The 17,850-nt window shown below is 48.0% G+C and overlaps 1 protein-coding gene across 1 annotated transcript in view; it reads left to right on the forward strand.

Annotated features, from left to right (window-relative positions):
- The window catches only part of PPP2R2A (protein phosphatase 2 regulatory subunit Balpha), a 29,230-nt gene extending 14,236 nt beyond the window's left edge, over positions 1-14,994 (forward strand). Inside the window, exons 2-10 of the mRNA XM_077262122.1 lie at positions 36-110; positions 4,018-4,109; positions 5,821-5,983; positions 6,644-6,756; positions 6,878-7,055; positions 7,690-7,854; positions 8,728-8,897; positions 13,695-13,786; positions 13,866-14,994. Coding sequence (XP_077118237.1) covers positions 36-110; positions 4,018-4,109; positions 5,821-5,983; positions 6,644-6,756; positions 6,878-7,055; positions 7,690-7,854; positions 8,728-8,897; positions 13,695-13,786; positions 13,866-14,145 — 1,328 coding nt within the window. The 3' untranslated portion in view covers positions 14,146-14,994. The remainder of the gene's footprint in view (positions 1-35; positions 111-4,017; positions 4,110-5,820; positions 5,984-6,643; positions 6,757-6,877; positions 7,056-7,689; positions 7,855-8,727; positions 8,898-13,694; positions 13,787-13,865) is intronic.
- Positions 14,995-17,850: the final 2,856 nt, after the last annotated feature.

Consider the following 17,850-nt stretch of genomic DNA (forward strand, 5'->3'; position numbering starts at 1 on the left):
GACTATCCTAATTACCTGTTTCCTTCTTTCCCCAGGAGCTGGCGGAGGCAATGATATTCAATGGTGTTTTTCTCAGGTGAAGGGAGCGGTGGAAGATGATGTCTCAGAAGGTAACGGCATTTTATACTTCATCTTCATTGGTCACTGACTAAACTGATAATTTATATAGTCCTGTTTATGACACTTGACTGTGCTATGGTTATTCACACGGACACCGATATTAAAGGCACTATTGGGGTTGACCCAGTGATTCATGTACCTCTCCGTCAGGTTTTAGGGTCTGTAATGCCTGTATACCATATGGTTATCAATTTGGACTTGATTGTGGGGCAGCCTCAGTTAAGTGATTTTTCTAAATATCATTTATGAAAAAGGTCCCTAACGTTCCCTTTAAAACAAACTTCCTAGCAAACCTTGTGCCCGAAGTTCCGAGCTGTGGATTGCAGGATCCCACACCCCCCTGTGGCCGTCCTTACGAGATCTTGCTCTCTGCACTGACATAGTGCCGCACATCCTTTACTAAGCAGTGACCGCACGAATGGTGATGCGGCAGCGCTGGGTTAGTGCGGAGCGCGACATCTCACTCTTTTACAGTTCGGAGCACCGTAGAGGCTTGTTGGAACCATAACTCTGAAGTTTGGACCTGACTTGCTGGAAAGTCTTCTCCTTTAGAGGAACATTATGGACCTCTGTGACCACTTTACTTAATAGGGGGTATTTATAACCCTCACCAGACTGAGGCTACCCACCCCATCCTGGTAATATCCAAATACAGGGCAATGAGAGGGGACGCGGCTGATCTCCTGGGACACATACTGAAGTATTTCAAGACTTTTTTTTTTTTTTCTTTTCTCCAGCAGCCAAAAGCATAGGGAGGTCCAGTAAAAAGGAAAATTAAGTTATGCTAGCATACACTGGCAGATGCCGAAAAGACTCTATTCAGGCATTAGTCTGGGGGTCCAGCTGTTTTCAGCATATCGACACTGTTTATAGCTAATCAGTATAAGGTCGTGTTCACACAGCTGAAAAATTAGACTCGCCCTTCGATTCTGACATCATGTAATGTAATGAAGCAGATAGTTCAGGTCAGGAGACCCACTGGCCAGGCCCAGAATTGTGATCTGAGCATGGACCACGTGTACTTGGCCTTACGAGGAGTTGTGAGCTTAGCCCCCCGTATATGATGTCACACACTGTAATGGGGCATATAGAAAGTGCTGGGTAATCTGACTATCCACAGCAGCCTGTAAATGCCCCTCAGAGGAGCAATGATGGATAGAAGTCCTGGCCTGACTGGATTTAGGAACTGAAGCTTGATAGTGCTCTATGGAGCTCTCCTTTTGGGTCCCCTTGGACCTGTTTAGGTCCAGTCCTTGCTCCTGTAACATGGGCACACCGATGTACCCGTCGTATGCCTGATTGGACCTGTGTTCTGGTCAGGTCTTGCTCTTGCAATATGGCACACAGATGCACCCGTCATATGCCTGATTGGACCTGTGTTCTGTCCATGGCTTGCTTCTGTAACATGGGCACACAGATGCACCCGTCATATGCCTGATTGGACCTGTGTTCTGTCCATGGCTTGCTTCTGTAACATGGGCACACAGATGCACCCGTCATATGCCTGATTGGACCTGTGTTCTGTCCATGGCTTGCTTCTGTAACATGGGCACACAGATGCACCCGTCATATGCCTGATTGGACCTGTGTTCTGTCCATGGCTTGCTTCTGTAACATGGGCACACAGATGCAGCCGACCTGGGGTCCCCTGTCCACCATGTGCACGGCAGCTTCCCTTGACTGACTGTGGGACTGACGGAGGTGGAGGTCAGACTTCTGTCTGTCCGTCCCAATTCACATGGACAGGGTGAGTTGGGGACGTAGTAGAGGCCAGCCGTATGTTTCCTTCAGACTGTGGTGCTATAATGGCTCTCAGAGGGATCCTTCATGGGGCATACATTGCTGGGTCCGGCTGTCAGTAGGGGCAGGTGTAAGTGCGGTGTTGGTGCCGCCATCCTACGGTGGTTTTTAGCAGCCGTGCATATTGTCCTCGTGCAGCTCCCGGGAAGTGGAAATTCTCTTGTAGCCAGTTCCCATGTTCAGCCTAACAATAAAGGGTTTGTGCGCGGTGCTCACCTGACTTGTGGGTTTTTCCGTCTAGTAGGTGATTACTTTGGCTCTTTGCAGGATAACTTTGCTTTCTCCACCCAGATGTAAACTCCTAGACCAGTTCTCCCAGTCATGTCCGGACTCGGCAGCAGCGGCTTAGTCCGGGGATGTGCAATGCAGGACGCCTGGGGGGCTATTTTTGCAGCTGCTCTGGGTCTGAGGCCTTAGATATGTGGTCAGGACGGTCCCTGGAGGTGGCGGTCCTGGTATTAGACCGTGTAACACCTCTGCAATCTAACATTGTGTCATCTGGATTCTTTCACTGTTTCATGGGGCAACGATCGAACAAATGATGGCTTCTTCCCTTCATCCTGCAGGGCCCCTCTGTTTGGTGGCATTTTGTTTGCATGATTATCATTTGTTTTCCCTCCTGTGCACAGGCCACATGCTGCTGACCATGGTGGGAACATGAATGTGAACCATTGCTGAGGGGGGCTTCTACCGTAGCCAACCATGTATACACACTACGGGGCCTGACCCGCGCTGCACACATGGATGTCTCCATTCACATCATATCCAACTAGTAGATTCAGTCGTGCGTTTCCCTACTACAGTGAAATCTCAGATCTGTGCTATATTCATGTTTATACATGTACTTGGGGGTCTTCAGTGGGTGGTTAATGTGATAAGCATGACCTGGAGAACACATTGCTGCTATGATTGTACATTGTCAGCAGGGACCACCTGCACTGGTGACATGTGCACTAATATGAGGGGGGGTGTCCATACTGTATAGTAGGACCAAAGGCATTAAATATCATTGCCCATGAGTGTCTGCCACTACTGACCTGATGCGTTCTCCCACAGTTACTTCCAGGATAGTGGAGAAGTGTCTGAGTACTGGGGTCCTCTGCCCATATAAATGGGGGTCCTTTGTCCCACATTTGAATGGAGCCATCTCAAGGGCAATGATTGGAGCGACTGCTGCTTTGGTGACACAACACTGGACCCCGTTCACTTTAGCAAACCCCCACAGTGATTAGACACATGACGCAGGGAGTTTTCCAGCCACGTTGTGACAGCAGATTGTCATGACAGTGTGCACACTGTAAGGATTGCACACATTTCCAGCTCGGGCGGGCGATTACTTGACCACAATTTAATGCCGGCGGACATGTGTCAACTAGATTTTCATCCGCTTTTTCCAATACTAGTTCGTGAGAAGCGGCTGAAAAGCTACCCTAGATGTGACAAGCGTTGGGATGGGGTGGGATTCTTACAGCGAGCTTATTGCACCCTGTCAACTCCGCAATCTGCAGTCACACAGAATAGGCCACGATCCCGGGAGTCCTTTCATGTTACTCCTGAACTACTGCTTCTGACGTATCACCGGGTGAAAGGTTTTTTTCCCAGTCAGAATTGTACAGCTGCTGCTGCTGGAATATGTAGTTCTCCTTGTCACTCATGCCTGAGACCAGACTCACAAGCGTTCTCTGTACTCGCTAGAGGGCAATGCTGGGAGCACACATGGCCGGTAAGGACACCACGAGAAGTGACCTCACTACTGAACTCTCCTGATCTTTAGTTATACATCCGTGGGGGTAAATATCTGACTCGTGGTGGGCAGAGTGGTACAAGACCGGTGGTCCTTCAGCACGTATCTAGGACAACATCACTGCAAATATGGACAATGATGAGGCTGCTCCTAGTGATGGCCGTCCTGAAGGACTTTCAGGAGTCCCAGGTAAATTTGATTCCTCTGGTCACATGATTGGTAAGATGGCTACCACGGTGCACATGGCCAGTAAGATCCTCCATCGTTCCTCAGACTTGAATTCCCTCCACTCTCTCTCCTGTATCTTTTACACTGAGAATGTCCATAACTTGCGTCTCGTTCTGTCCTTACAGCCGATATCATATCTACGGTAGAATTCAATCATTCTGGAGAATTATTAGCCACTGGAGATAAAGGAGGACGCGTGGTCATCTTCCAGCAGGAGGTCAGTATAGTCGGACGCTCGCACTCTCGGCTCAGCTGCCATTTCCGGCCATAGGCTTCATCTACACACAGCATTTTGCAGTAATATTAACACTTTTCATCAAATGGTTTGTCCAGTTATCATTGTTAAACCTTCCCGTCAGCGCTGTGTTTTCACTTCTTAATAGAACATGCTGCGTTCTTTTGGGATTTGAAAAAGGCGTCCGCTGGCTCTTTCTAGGATTGCTTTTCCGGGGCGTAGGCTCTTATCACACCAATGCTTTTGGATCCATTATACAACGGATGCAAACAGAAGCAGAAGGCTGCAATGAGGTCCATGGTTGCCTTCTCAACGATAGTGACCATGCCATGAGGTCCATAGTTGCCTTCTCAACGATAGTGACCATGCCATGAGGTCCTTAGTTGCCTTCTCAACGATAGTGACCACACCATGAGGTCCGTAGTTGCCATTTCAACGATAGTGACCACGCCATGAGGTCCATAGTTGCCTTCTCAACGATAGTGACCACACCATGAGGTACGTAGTTGCCATCTCAACGATTGTGACCACGCCATGAGGTCCATAGTTGCCTTCTCAACGATAGTGACCACGCCATGAGGTCCATAGTTGCCTTCTCAACGATGGTGACCACGCCATGAGGTCCGTAGTTGCCATCTCAATGATAGTGACCACGCCATGAGGTCCGTAGTTGCCTTCTCAACAATAGTGACCACGCCATGAGGTCTGTAGTTGCCTTCTCAGCAATGGTGTCCACATCAGCTAAATAGTTTGAGGGGCTTTAACTCTTGACTGGCAACCAACACCCCCCCACATCACCGGGAATTTGTGATTTCTTATGGTTGTCAGGCCATAATTATGGCATCCCTCTCGGTCTGTCAGTGTTGCCTAAATCCATCATCTCATGTCCCAACATTCTCAATCCAAGTGCTAACCACAATATAAGGACCAGCCACGGGTCTCCTGATGTGAACGTAAAGGGAATCTGTCAGCAGGATTTCACCCACCTGCCCCCACTACCAAATCTATATGCTTATGTAGCTCTTTCAAAGACAAGTCCCGCAATACCTTTACATGGTCAGTTCCTTTGTTACTGAGAAATCGGTGTTTGAATTGATATGTAAATGAGTCTGAAGAGCTATGGTAGATCTGAAGCCTCTGTCACTCCAGCTCTATTCCCCACCCAGCGCCGCTTCTTCCTGCTTTACTGATGTCTTCTATGCCTGAAGTCACACAGCACAGAGGCTGTCAGGCAAGCAAGAGGAGGTGATGCTGGACTGTGGTAAGAGCTGGAGTGACGGAGGCTTCAGATCTACTATAACCCTTCAGCCTCATTTGCATATTAGTTAAACCCTGATTGCTCAGTAAGGGAGGAATGGATTGCTCATGTAAAGGTGTTGTTGGACTTGTCTTAGAGCTACATGCAGATATTGGGTTCTGCTCAGCAGATCCATGGCCGGTCCTTTCCCTGCTCATTTGCAGGTGGTGAAAAGGCGGTGCAGAAAGCTCCAGTGTTTGGCTCTTCCTGCTGCTGTCCTGGAGGACTGCGGAGAATTGAGTAACCTGATCAGCCGGCGTCTTTACTGCACTGCTGAGCTGTGCGCGTCTGAAGGCGTACCGCCATGCCGTGACACCGTCCACTGCTGCCATCTGCTGGTGCGTACAGACAGTGCAGACGTGTAATCCCACTGTTCCCATGTGCTGTTCTCTGCAGAGTAAAAGCCCTTATCACAGAGGGGAATATAGTGTCTATAGCACTTTCCAGAGCCATGAGCCTGAATTCGACTACTTGAAGAGTTTAGAAATCGAAGAGAAGATCAACAAGATCCGATGGCTCCCACAGAAGAATGCCGCACAGTTCCTGTTGTCTACAAACGGTGAATAAGCGTGCGAATATTGGCAATTTCCACACATAATACCACTGCGCATACATCGCGCTGCTACTCTCACTTCCGCCGGATGTATGTGATACGGAGTAGAGGACAACCCCTTTTAAGCATTTTTTTCTGTAAAACAGCAACATATCTAGGACCTGATTCATTATTGTATTTGTGTCCTATTTTTAATCTAGTTTTTGGTGGTTTTTGCCTTTTTTTTTTTTTTTTTTCTCATTCCTACCTTATTTCTCTTTTAATTTGCACCATTTTTAAAGTCTTATTTTGCATGTGTTTTTTTTTTACTAATGTTTGGCATTGTGTGTTGGGTTTGGGGTTTTCAAATGTTTTCGGTCAATTCATCAATTGTGACTTTTTTAAAAAAAAAAAAGGTTGCAAAATTTTTTAGCAAATGACTTTAACGTCTTCCCACCCTAGAGCCATTTTATGTATGGCTGAAATTTTTGCAGTAAAAAGTAATAAATATAAAGGGCGTTTTTGATTTTCGTGCAAAATTCATGATTCGCATGAGCCATCTTGAAGAATTTGGCACAAAAATGCACCGTCACATACAAGTCAAAAAAGAAAAATGGCTTAAAAAATGCAAATAATGAATTTACTCTTTATCTCCTTTACACCCCTTTTTTTTCCCTCCACCCACAGATAAAACTATCAAACTGTGGAAAATCAGTGAACGTGACAAGAGACCAGAAGGTTACAACCTGAAAGAAGAGAATGGGAGGTACAGGGATCCGACCACTGTGACCACTCTCAGGGTAAAGGCTTCCCGCCTCTGGGTCGGTTTTCTTCCGGGTGTCACATGTACATCTCTCGGGCGCGGCTCCTATGAGGCCATGTTTTTGAGTCTTACGTTTTGTGATTTGTTCCTCCTCCCAGGTGCCAGTATTCCGCCCCATGGACCTGATGGTTGAAGCTAGTCCTCGTAGGATATTCGCCAACGCCCACACGTATCACATCAATTCCATCTCTGTGAACAGCGACTATGAGACGTACCTCTCGGCAGACGACCTGCGGGTCAATCTTTGGCACTTGGAGATCACAGACAGGAGCTTCAGTATCCTTTTTCAAAAAATAAACAAATGGGAAGGAGAATTGGAGGGGTTGTTGCTGGTAGAACGAAGTGTCCATCTTTCAGGCCTGTCCTCCTACACTGTTGTGGGTTCTGGCTCTCGGTGCCCGTACATATGGCTCGTTGGCGAGTGTTCTTCTCCCTAGGTACCAGATGCCGCTACAGACTTCTAGCTTTTCCTCTGACTATGTGCGTTGGATTAAAACTATTTGACCCCACCAAACCACCAGTTTCATTGGGACTCCCAACTATCCCCTGACAGTAAATGTGTGGGAGGGAAGAGCCGGGATGATCATTTTGTTCCTGTGAGAGATGAGCTGCCACCAGAATTTCTGTTCTTCCCCCTCCACATTGAGAACACAGGACGACGTGTAAAGGGGCACTGTGATTCGGCTCCCCATTGTCTGTGGTGTATGGGCAGCTTTTGAGGGGATCCCGAGCGTCTGTATTTCTGACCGGCAGCCCGTGTATTCCTTGAACTGTGCGGTGGTCTCTAGCTTTGGCTTGAGGTTGAGGTTATATCTCTCCTCACATATTGGTGACATCCATGGCTCCGGGAGCTTCACTTTTTACATGTCGGGTTTTCTGTGAAGCAAGTTACCTTCACTCCCTGCTTCAGATATCGTAGATATTAAACCTGCCAACATGGAAGAGCTGACAGAAGTGATCACGGCAGCAGAGTTCCACCCGCATCACTGCAACACTTTTGTATACAGCAGCAGCAAAGGCACCATCCGTCTGTGCGACATGCGCGAGTCGGCGCTGTGCGACCGCCACTCCAAGCGTAAGTTGAACCGATGAAGAATAAAGGATTTTCTGGCACTTCCATCCATGCATTTAATCCTTTTAATTTGAAATTAATTTCACTAATTAGCTTGGAGAGACTGTGTAAGCTAAAACATAACTTTTAATATGTAGTCTAAAACTGGATAAATCATACAAACCAAAGTGATAAAGTGCAAGTGCTAAAAGGTTACCAGTGCTCATGTACCAGGCTTCAAAAGGACAGGTTCTAACTTAAACCAGCTGGACCTGACATGCGAGTTATCTGCCAATGCAGGAACTCTTGGTTGCCCACACACATTTTTTTACTCCCCTGATGAATCCCCCAAAAGGGTGAGGAAACACGTAGGGAGGTTTGACATGATCCGGTGGGTACATCTTAATAACCTTGCTCGTGGACTGTCCTTGTAAGGAAGGGCAGGGGCACGACGGAATATTAGAAACAACCCCCTTTTTATACAGTCTTCTGGGCCCCTGCGACCTACAGAGAATTAGTACAACAGTGGTAAGATCACACCATTTATTATTGAGCACTGGTAACCTTTTAGCACTTGCACTTTATTACTTTGGTTTGTTTGTATAATTTATCCAGTTTTAGACTACATATTTAAAGTTAAGTTTTAGCTTTCACTGTGTCTCCTCGCTTATTAGTCATACATCATTTTGAGAGTATCCATGAAATCAAATTAATTTAAAAACAGGATCCATCATGAGGCGAAAACCTTACGCGATTCTGGCGTTACACTACGCCCTTAATCAAGAGACTTGAGCCTGCAGTTACTTAACCAGCGACAGGGTGGACGTCCTAGGAGGAGCAAGATGGCTGCTGCTAATCTAGTGATTAAGGGGTTAAACCTTCCTCCTTTATTTCCAGTGTTTGAGGAGCCAGAAGATCCCAGCAATCGGTCCTTCTTCTCAGAGATCATCTCTTCCATTTCGGATGTAAAGTTCAGCCACAATGGGCGATACATGATGACCAGGGACTACTTGTCTGTCAAAATCTGGGACCTGAACATGGAGAACCGTCCTGTGGAAACATATCAGGTGACTGGGAATCGGAGGAGACAAACGAAAGGCTAACAAAGTAGATGAAAACGGGGTGTCAACTTGGTTCACCAAGAAAAACCCTAGAAATTTAACTTTTAATGAAAAAATACCTAAAAAATGCCATGAGGGTGAAAAAAGTGCATATGTGCAAAGCAGTAGGAAAGGAAAAGGGGTGGGGGGTGTGGCAGAAGGCAGGGATTGAGTGTCAAAAGGATATAGCCCTGACTGGTGGTAAGCGCTCACCGTATGTATGTATAGATAGACTAGATGGTGGCCCGATTCTAACGCATCGGGTATTCTAGAATATGCATGTCCACGTAGTATATTGCCCAGCCACGCAGTACGTTGCCCAGCCACGCAGTACGTTGCCCGGCCACGCAGTACGTTGCCCGGCCACGCAGTACGTTGCCCGGCCACGCAGTACGTTGCCCGGCCACGCAGTACGTTGCCCGGCCACGCAGTACGTTGCCCGGCCACGCAGTACGTTGCCCGGCCACGCAGTACGTTGCCCGGCCACGCAGTACGTTGCCCGGCCACGCAGTACGTTGCCCGGCCACGCAGTACGTTGCCCGGCCACGCAGTACGTTCCCAGGCCACGCAGTACGTTGCCCGGCCACGCAGTACGTTGCCCGGCCACGCAGTACGTTGCCCGGCCACGCAGTACGTTGCCCGGCCACGCAGTACGTTGCCCGGCCACGCAGTACGTTGCCCGGCCACGCAGTACGTTGCCCGGCCACGCAGTACGTTGCCCGGCCACGCAGTACGTTGCCCGGCCACGCAGTACGTTGCCCGGCCACGCAGTACGTTGCCCGGCCACGCAGTACGTTGCCCGGCCACGCAGTACGTTGCCCGGCCACGCAGTACGTTGCCCGGCCACGCAGTACGTTGCCCGGCCACGCAGTACGTTGCCCGGCCACGCAGTACGTTGCCCGGCCACGCAGTACGTTGCCCGGCCACGCAGTACGTTGCCCGGCCACGCAGTACGTTGCCCGGCCACGCAGTACGTTGCCCGGCCACGCAGTACGTTGCCCGGCCACGCAGTACGTTGCCCGGCCACGCAGTACGTTGCCCGGCCACGCAGTACGTTGCCCGGCCACGCAGTACACAGCACAGAGCCACGCAGTACACAGCACAGAGCCACGTATGTCACAGGTTAAAAAATAAACATATACTCCCCTTCCGAGGGGCCCCTTGTAGTTCTGTCACCTGTGTTCGGTTCAGGCGGCAGCTTCCGGTCCGAGGGTGTGATGACGTCGCGGTCACATGACCGTGACGGCACGGCAGGTCCTTGTTGCACACCAACCTTAGCACCGGAACCTGCCGCTTGCATGGACCGGTCACCGGAGCGTTGGAAAGGCGGCGGAAGGTGAGTATATAATGATTTGTTTGTTTTTTTTAAATTATTTTTAACATTAGATCCTTTTACTATTGACGCTGCATAGGCAGCTTCAATAGTAAAAACTTGGTCACACAGGGTTAATAGCGGTGGTAACGGAGTGAGTTACCCGCGGCATAACGCGGTCCGTTACCGCTGGCATTAACCGTGTGTGAGCCGTGACTGCGGGGAGTATGGAGCGGGCGCCGGGCAGTGACTGCAGGGGAGTAGGGAGGGACTAATTGGACTGTGCCCGTCGCTGATTGGTCGCGGCAGCCATGACAGGCAGCTGGCGAGACCAATCAGCGAATGAATATCTGTGACGGAAGTTGCCGACAAAGACGGAAGTACCCCTTAGCCAAATATATATATATATATACACACACACACACACACACACACCACACACACACACACACACACACACACACACACACACACACACACACACACACACACACACACACACACACACACACACACTTTGACAGTCCCCAATGATGATCATACGGACCGATTTTGAAGCCGATAATGCCCCTCTTAGGCTACGTTCACATTTGCGTTACCAACAACGCAAGTACACAATGCAGCGTTTTGCGACGCATGCGTTGTCATAAGATCCTACAGATCAGGACTTTCGGCGCAGGGAAAACGCTACAAGTAGCGTCCTCTGCGCCCTGTCTTGTGCGTTTATATGACGCATGCGTCGTAATACGCAGTGCAATGCATACCGGCGCATGTCCATGCGCCCCCCCATGTTAAAGATAGGGGCGCATGACGCATGCATCGGTATGCGTCGACGATGCTGCGCCCAACAACGCAAATGTGAACGTAGCCTTAAACAACACTTCCTATGTGGAGGAAAATGTAAATGGGGAATGTGCACAGGCATAAAGGATGCACAATGACCCCGACCCTAAAGCTGAGAAATTAGCCAGCTAAGGAACAGTGGTCATTACATGATAGTAATGGCAGTGAAAAAACTCTTAGTAAATCTAAATGCATGTTGGCTTAGCACAGTGCAGGAAATGGTGCAGGATACATTCATGCAAAAGGCTCGGTACAAGGAGAGGTGCACGATCTCCTAAACTAGAGCCTGCTGAATACCTTCCTACTAGCGGAGGTTGGCATCCGAAATACAACGATAGATGGCGCCCCCTGCTCGCGTGTCTGCTGGCCCTGAGCTCCCCTATTAAGCCCTACCGTTAGACGAAACCATAAATCATATATCTACAGGTCAAAAAATTGAAGGGGTAGAGGTGGTGACGGCTATGATTTAGGGCATAATACATGGTGCAGGGAACAGAATAGATGATGGTGTGTATATATATATATATATATATAGCGAAGGGGACAGTCCCACACATGCAGTAAACGCCCAGGCAAAATAAGGCGCAACATGGGGCATAAACTGGACAAGTACCAATTACAGGATGCCAAAATGAATATATCAGAATGGAAGCACATTCCCAAGATAATGATTCACCTTATACAATGAAATAAATGCCAAAATATATAACTATTAATATGGCTTCCTAGCCAGAAAGCGGTGTGAGCAGATCTAGTGAGTATAAAGAACTTGGTATCAGAGTGATAGTCTTATAACTCCTGGTGAAGACAGATATAGATGAAAATCTAGTGCCTCCTCTTTAGATGCTACTGCTCCTGCATGTACATGAGCTAGCGATCGCTATGCGTTTCACCCCATAGTCCCGGCTTCATCAGGAGTGCAATGATGACAACATGGAGTGACAAGTCAGTGTCCAGTAGATGAGGTGAAAACCTGTAGCAGGAATGGGTTTTGAGTTTTCTTTCTTCTGAAGAGTAATTCTGAAGGGATTTTCCACAGGGAACAGATTCACTGCAGAAATTTGGTTGTGGATTTTGTTTCAGAACCTCTTACTTTGCAAAACTGCAGCTGTCCTTCTTCAGGAATTGTGCTGGAGGCTCCATCAGCAATATTAGGGAGACCATAGGGACCCATTGTATGTATACCTCATGGGGACTGCAGTCTACTGCGCTCCCCCTAGACAAATAATGAAGGGGTTTGCGGGCACACAGCAGCGAGACAGGAGGCCAGTAGAATTCACATGCTCCGGGTCTGTGGGGATGTTAAAGTATATGTCTGGAGACACACTCCAAATTTATGATGCAGGCAACTTGCACAAACGCTGTGTGAACCTAGCTGTATCATTTTTCACAGTCCCAATACTTACAAGTGGAGGAACAGTTAATACTTTTAGTAATGCCCAGTTATTGGTAGCAGTGCCATAATCTGCGACCTGCTGCTGTTTGAGGCCATTACTGACCAGGCAGAACTCGAGATCAGTGCTAACGCACTCCAGCTCTGGGGTTGTGCTTCAGATCCAAGCAAGGATATTATCTGCATTCAATTGGTACGTTTCCTCCCCACTCCAAGAGAATACTGATGGGTTAATGGACTTCCTATTTAACTGTCCCATGGGCATGTGTCCCATTAGGTACAGTGACTTCTATGATGATCTCTACTGTCCCATTAGGCACAAGGACTTGTATGACTCTCTAGTGTCCCATTGGGCACAGTGATTTCTATGATTCGCTCTACTGTCCCATGGGCATGTGTCCCGTTATATACAGGGACATGTATGACGATCTCTACTGTCCCATTAGGCACAAGGATATGTATGACCCTCTACAGTGCCATGGGCATGTATCCCATTGATCACAAGGACGTATATTACTATCTCTACTGTCCCATTAGGCACAAGGAATTTTATGACTCTCTACTGTCAAATTGGGCACAGTGACTTCTATGAATATCTCTACTGTCAAATGTGCATGTGTCCCATTGATCACAAGGACTTATATTACGATCTCTACTGTCCCATTAGACACAGGGACTTGTATGACGATCTCTACTGTCCCGTGGGCATGTGTTCCATTAGGCACATATGATCTCTACTATCACATTAGGCACAAGGACTTGAATGACTTTCTCTACAATGCCATGGGCATGTGTCCCATTGACCACAAGGACTTATGACGATCTCTACTGTCCCATGGATATTTGTCCTGTTGGGCACAGGGACTTGTATAATTATCTCTACTTTCCCATGGGCATGTGTCCCATTAGCCACAGGGACTTGTATGATGACCTCTACTGTCTCATGCTGCAGATACTCATCTTCTGTGAAATTAATACGTCCCTTTACTACCGATTATCAAAATGGATGATTTTAACTTGTGCCTGTTTGAAAAACTAAGCTCCATCTGCATAAAAACATGCTGGTGGTTTACAGAGGCTGTGTGGGATATAGATATTAATAAGTCAGGATAAGACATTTCATGTTGGTGGGGGTCCGACACCACACCGCCTGCCTGGTTCATAGTGCCTGATCTATGCCCCCGCAATCAGTATCCATTCTGCTTCCCTTGCACAGGTACATGAATACCTCAGGAGTAAGCTCTGCTCCTTATATGAGAACGACTGCATCTTCGACAAGTTTGAGTGCTGTTGGAACGGACCTGACAAGTAAGTAACAAGAGTCGAGTCGGTAATTCTGTTCGTCACACAGACTGTGACATTAACTCGTGCCGCTCTTCCCTTTTAGCGTCGTCATGACTGGCTCCTACAATAACTTTTTCCGAATGTTTGACCGCAACACCAAACGTGACATCACCCTTGAGGCCTCACGGGAGAACAGCAAGCCACGCATGGTGCTGAAACCACGGAAAGTGTGTGCCAGCGGCAAACGGAAGAAGGACGAGATCACGGTGGACAGTCTGGACTTCAACAAGAAGATCCTGCACACGGCCTGGCACCCGAAAGAGAACATCATTGCTGTGGCCACCACCAATAACCTGTATATATTCCAGGACCGGGTCAATTAGTACTGGCCTTTCCATACAGGACAGTCCTTTTAGTCCCAACTAGTACCAATAGTCGAGCCTAGAATTCGTACCCCGTTCCAAAACTGAAGAAAACTTCTGACTGTGCGGGAACTCTTGCCAGTCCCACCCCGTCTGACTTTTCCAGTGTTTAAGGTGCCATCGATTCTCCTTTCTTTTTTTTTTATGGCTGCACAGGGCGATCCCTACTCCTGCTGTCTTCTCGCCCTGTGGGCAATTACTGTATTTTTTTTATTTTTTTTTTCGTTTTAACCATCTTGCCTGATTTGTAGATTTTCATTTTGTCTAATTTTTATTTTTTTTATTTTGAGATGTCAATGGCAGTCCCAGGCTGCGCTCTGTACGGTCCTCTCTGTAGGATCAAGACTGGTCAGGGTGGCTTTAATCTTTTCTTTTTTTTTTCCTCGTTCACTCCAGATTTTTTTGTGTCCCTTTTTTATTTTTTAACATCCACCCACTCACCCCCCTCCATTCTTTTATATCTTTCTTGCAATCCTGGAAAGCTCATTCTTCCGTACTGAATGGTCCCATTTCCTGCTCGTCGCGCCCTGCGCTGGCATAAATCCAACGGCTGGGAAAGCACACAGGGAAATCTGGCTGAGCGCGGCAGGGGTGGAGGCATGATGGGGGGTGGGGACAAGGTTATGACCAAGAAGTTGTCTTGGTCACTCATTTTTAATGACGACCTGACTGTAATCACTTCTTGCCTTGTCTGTCGATTTGAGAAAGGGGGAAATAAAACAAAAGGACTTTAAATGAAAAAAAAAAATAATTAAAAAAAGCCAAAAAACTAAGGATAAAAAACTACTGAATAAAAGTTAATGAAAAGGATATGTGTCGTAATTATTAGAAATACTCATTACCCTATGACTTAGTGGCGTTCCCAGTCACCGCCTATCACCTAGACACACAAGTGATGACTGGGAACACCCCTTTAATATATACAATGATATAGGTTACAAGTAGCAATAATGACGAGAGTAGGGGGGTCCTGCAGTGATGTAAGACCTATCCCTAGGATACGTGACATACTCCCACCGATCCTGGCTGAATGCAGCCTTAGTGAGCCCACTTCATTCACGGCCTGTAGGAGTGGTGCTCATTACTAGAGGGGACTTTGGGACCCACGTTCTCAAGATCAATGTTTTCTCTGTAGCTGCACCCCCAGACAATATATATTTATCATCTTTCCTGTGGATTAGTCATAAATGTTGTTTACAAGACAAACCCTTTAAAAGGGCTAAATTAAAAAGGATGCAGGCAATGTCGTGTATATGGGGAGAATGGGCCTCCTCTGGTCATCATGTCCAACTCCCAGCTCAAGGCAGGATTCACTAAACATCTCAGACAGATGTCTGTCCAGCCTCTGAAAGGTGCATTCCTATACCGGGAGTCGAACCCGCCCTCCCGGGTGAGAACCAGGAATCCTAACCGCTAGACCATATGGGAAAATATATATATCTGTATAGGTAGATATTTTACACATACCTATTAAAATGCCAGGTTTTTGTCATGAAAAATCATACCAAGGAGAATAATTTCCAAATTTTTTCCATCTTTGATGTTGCCCATAATCTGTATAGTTCAGTTGAAAAAGGAACTGAAACCTTTTCAGGTGGAAAAAGAAAAATAAAGAACTAAAATGTGGTTGCATAAATCTGCACACCCTGGAACTAATACTTTGTTGAAGCATCCTTTGAATTTCGTATGCAGTCTCTTTGGGTGCGAGTCTTTCAGAGTGACACATAGCCGGTATATGTTGGTGTGCTAAAGTTTTAGGCAGGTATGTGGGGGGGAAGAAATGCTACAAACTTAGAATGTTTAAAAAAAAAAAAAAATAGATGTCTTAATAGGTTTTTGTCTATTCACAAAATGCAAAGTGAATGAACGAAGGAGGAAACTAAGACATCATAATTGTATGACCGCGTTACCTTCAATACTGCATCGGTTCTTCTAGTTCCACTTGTCACTTGCGCAAAGTCTTTGAAGGAATTCAGCAGGAGGTTGTTCCAAACATCTTGGAGAACTGACCACAGATCTTCCATGGATGTCACTTGTGCAAATCTTTCATGTAATCTCAGACTGTATGATTATTAAGATCAGGGCTATGTGGGGGCCATATAATCCCTTCCAAGACACCTTGTTCTTAACCTTTTAACAAACTTGGATGTATCCATCCATCGATCCTTCATGGAAGGGGGAAGGAGTTCCCAGCCTTGGACTATAGATACATCCTGGCAATTTTGTGTGCACATGATCGCCGCTAGATGTATACTGTGATCGATCGCTGCATTTAGAAGGCAGGGAGAGGGAAGGGGCTCTCTCTTCCTTCTGATTGGCGACCCCACAACTTCGCAAGGGTCCGATGGTGACCCGAGGTCGTCATGATGACATTCAATTCACCAGGCTACAGCAAGTCCCTTAGGCTGGTGTCACACTTGCGTGTGCAATGCGAGAAGCTCGCTCATCAATACCCGGCATTGCCGCTGGCACTCGGGACCTGAGTGTGCGGCTGCATGTATTTCTCTATCGCCTCTCATTGGGGGACACAGGAACCATGGGGTGTATGCTGCTGCCACTAGGAGGCTGACACTATGCACAAAAAAAGTTAGCTCCTCCTCTGCAGTGTACACCCCACCGACTGGCATTATGCACTTCAGTTTAGCTTAGTGTCAGTAGGAGGTGGACACGGGTCTTCCATTAGACCCTTATCTACCTCAATGGGCGTTGTTTTCTTACAGGTTTTCCGGAGGGATACAGGGTGAACAGTCACACCTGTAATCCCACAATACGGACTATGAGTACGGCATGTACTGCCACCCCGTATCCTAATAGATCCCTCAGCAGGTCCAAGATCCTAGCACACAAGTGTGCTCAGCAGTCCGGTCCTGCCTCCGTCCCCCACCCACTCGCCCACCAGAGCCTGTCGGTTGCGGAGACGACGACGTCCATTACAGCTCCCTGGATGTCTCATTCCTCTTCAGGTTAGTAACAGCGTGGGATGTTTGAGGTGAGTATTTTCCCCATCCCATCCCAGATCTTCAAAGGGGGTACTTTATTGAGGGGATCTCAGATGCTAGGTCGTCACCCGTTGCATTCGGGCAGCTGCACGCACATGTAGGGACCGGCCTTTTTCAGTGAGCTCGTCTTCCCTTCCCTCACATATACTCTTGTATATAAATGGGATGACATTTTTGCACTTAATAATAAGCCTCCCATCTCTGCACAGCTGCCGCGCCGCTTCCGTGGCTGCGGCCGCTCTGCCTCCTGTTCCCCTGCCCCTGCGACCGCCCTGTTCCGGCCCGGCCACTCTCAGCGGCTGCTATGCCTTCTGTGCCAGCACGGCGGCCTTGGTAGGCCGCCACGCCGCTTAGGGGCCATGCGGCTGCGCTGCTCCGGCCGCTCTCAGCGGCTGCGATGCCATTTGTTCCAGCGCGGAGGCCTTGGCAGGCTGCCGCGGTCTTGCACTGGCAGTCGCCGGCCTCTAATTTAGGCCCGGCTTCTGACCGGGCCTACTTCCGGTGCCGTGACTCCGCCCACAATCTCACTGCTGTCACCACCTTTTCTCCGCCCACCGGCACCATCTTGGGACTCCTGAGCACACGAGTCCTCTCCACTCTGTACTGCCGTTTGGCGCCACATCTCAGCGGTCACCATCTGGAAGATAGGGTCCCACTTTTTCGGATT

This window comes from Ranitomeya variabilis, chromosome 5 (assembly GCF_051348905.1).
Source record: "Ranitomeya variabilis isolate aRanVar5 chromosome 5, aRanVar5.hap1, whole genome shotgun sequence".
Classification (NCBI taxonomy): Eukaryota; Metazoa; Chordata; class Amphibia; order Anura; family Dendrobatidae; genus Ranitomeya; species Ranitomeya variabilis.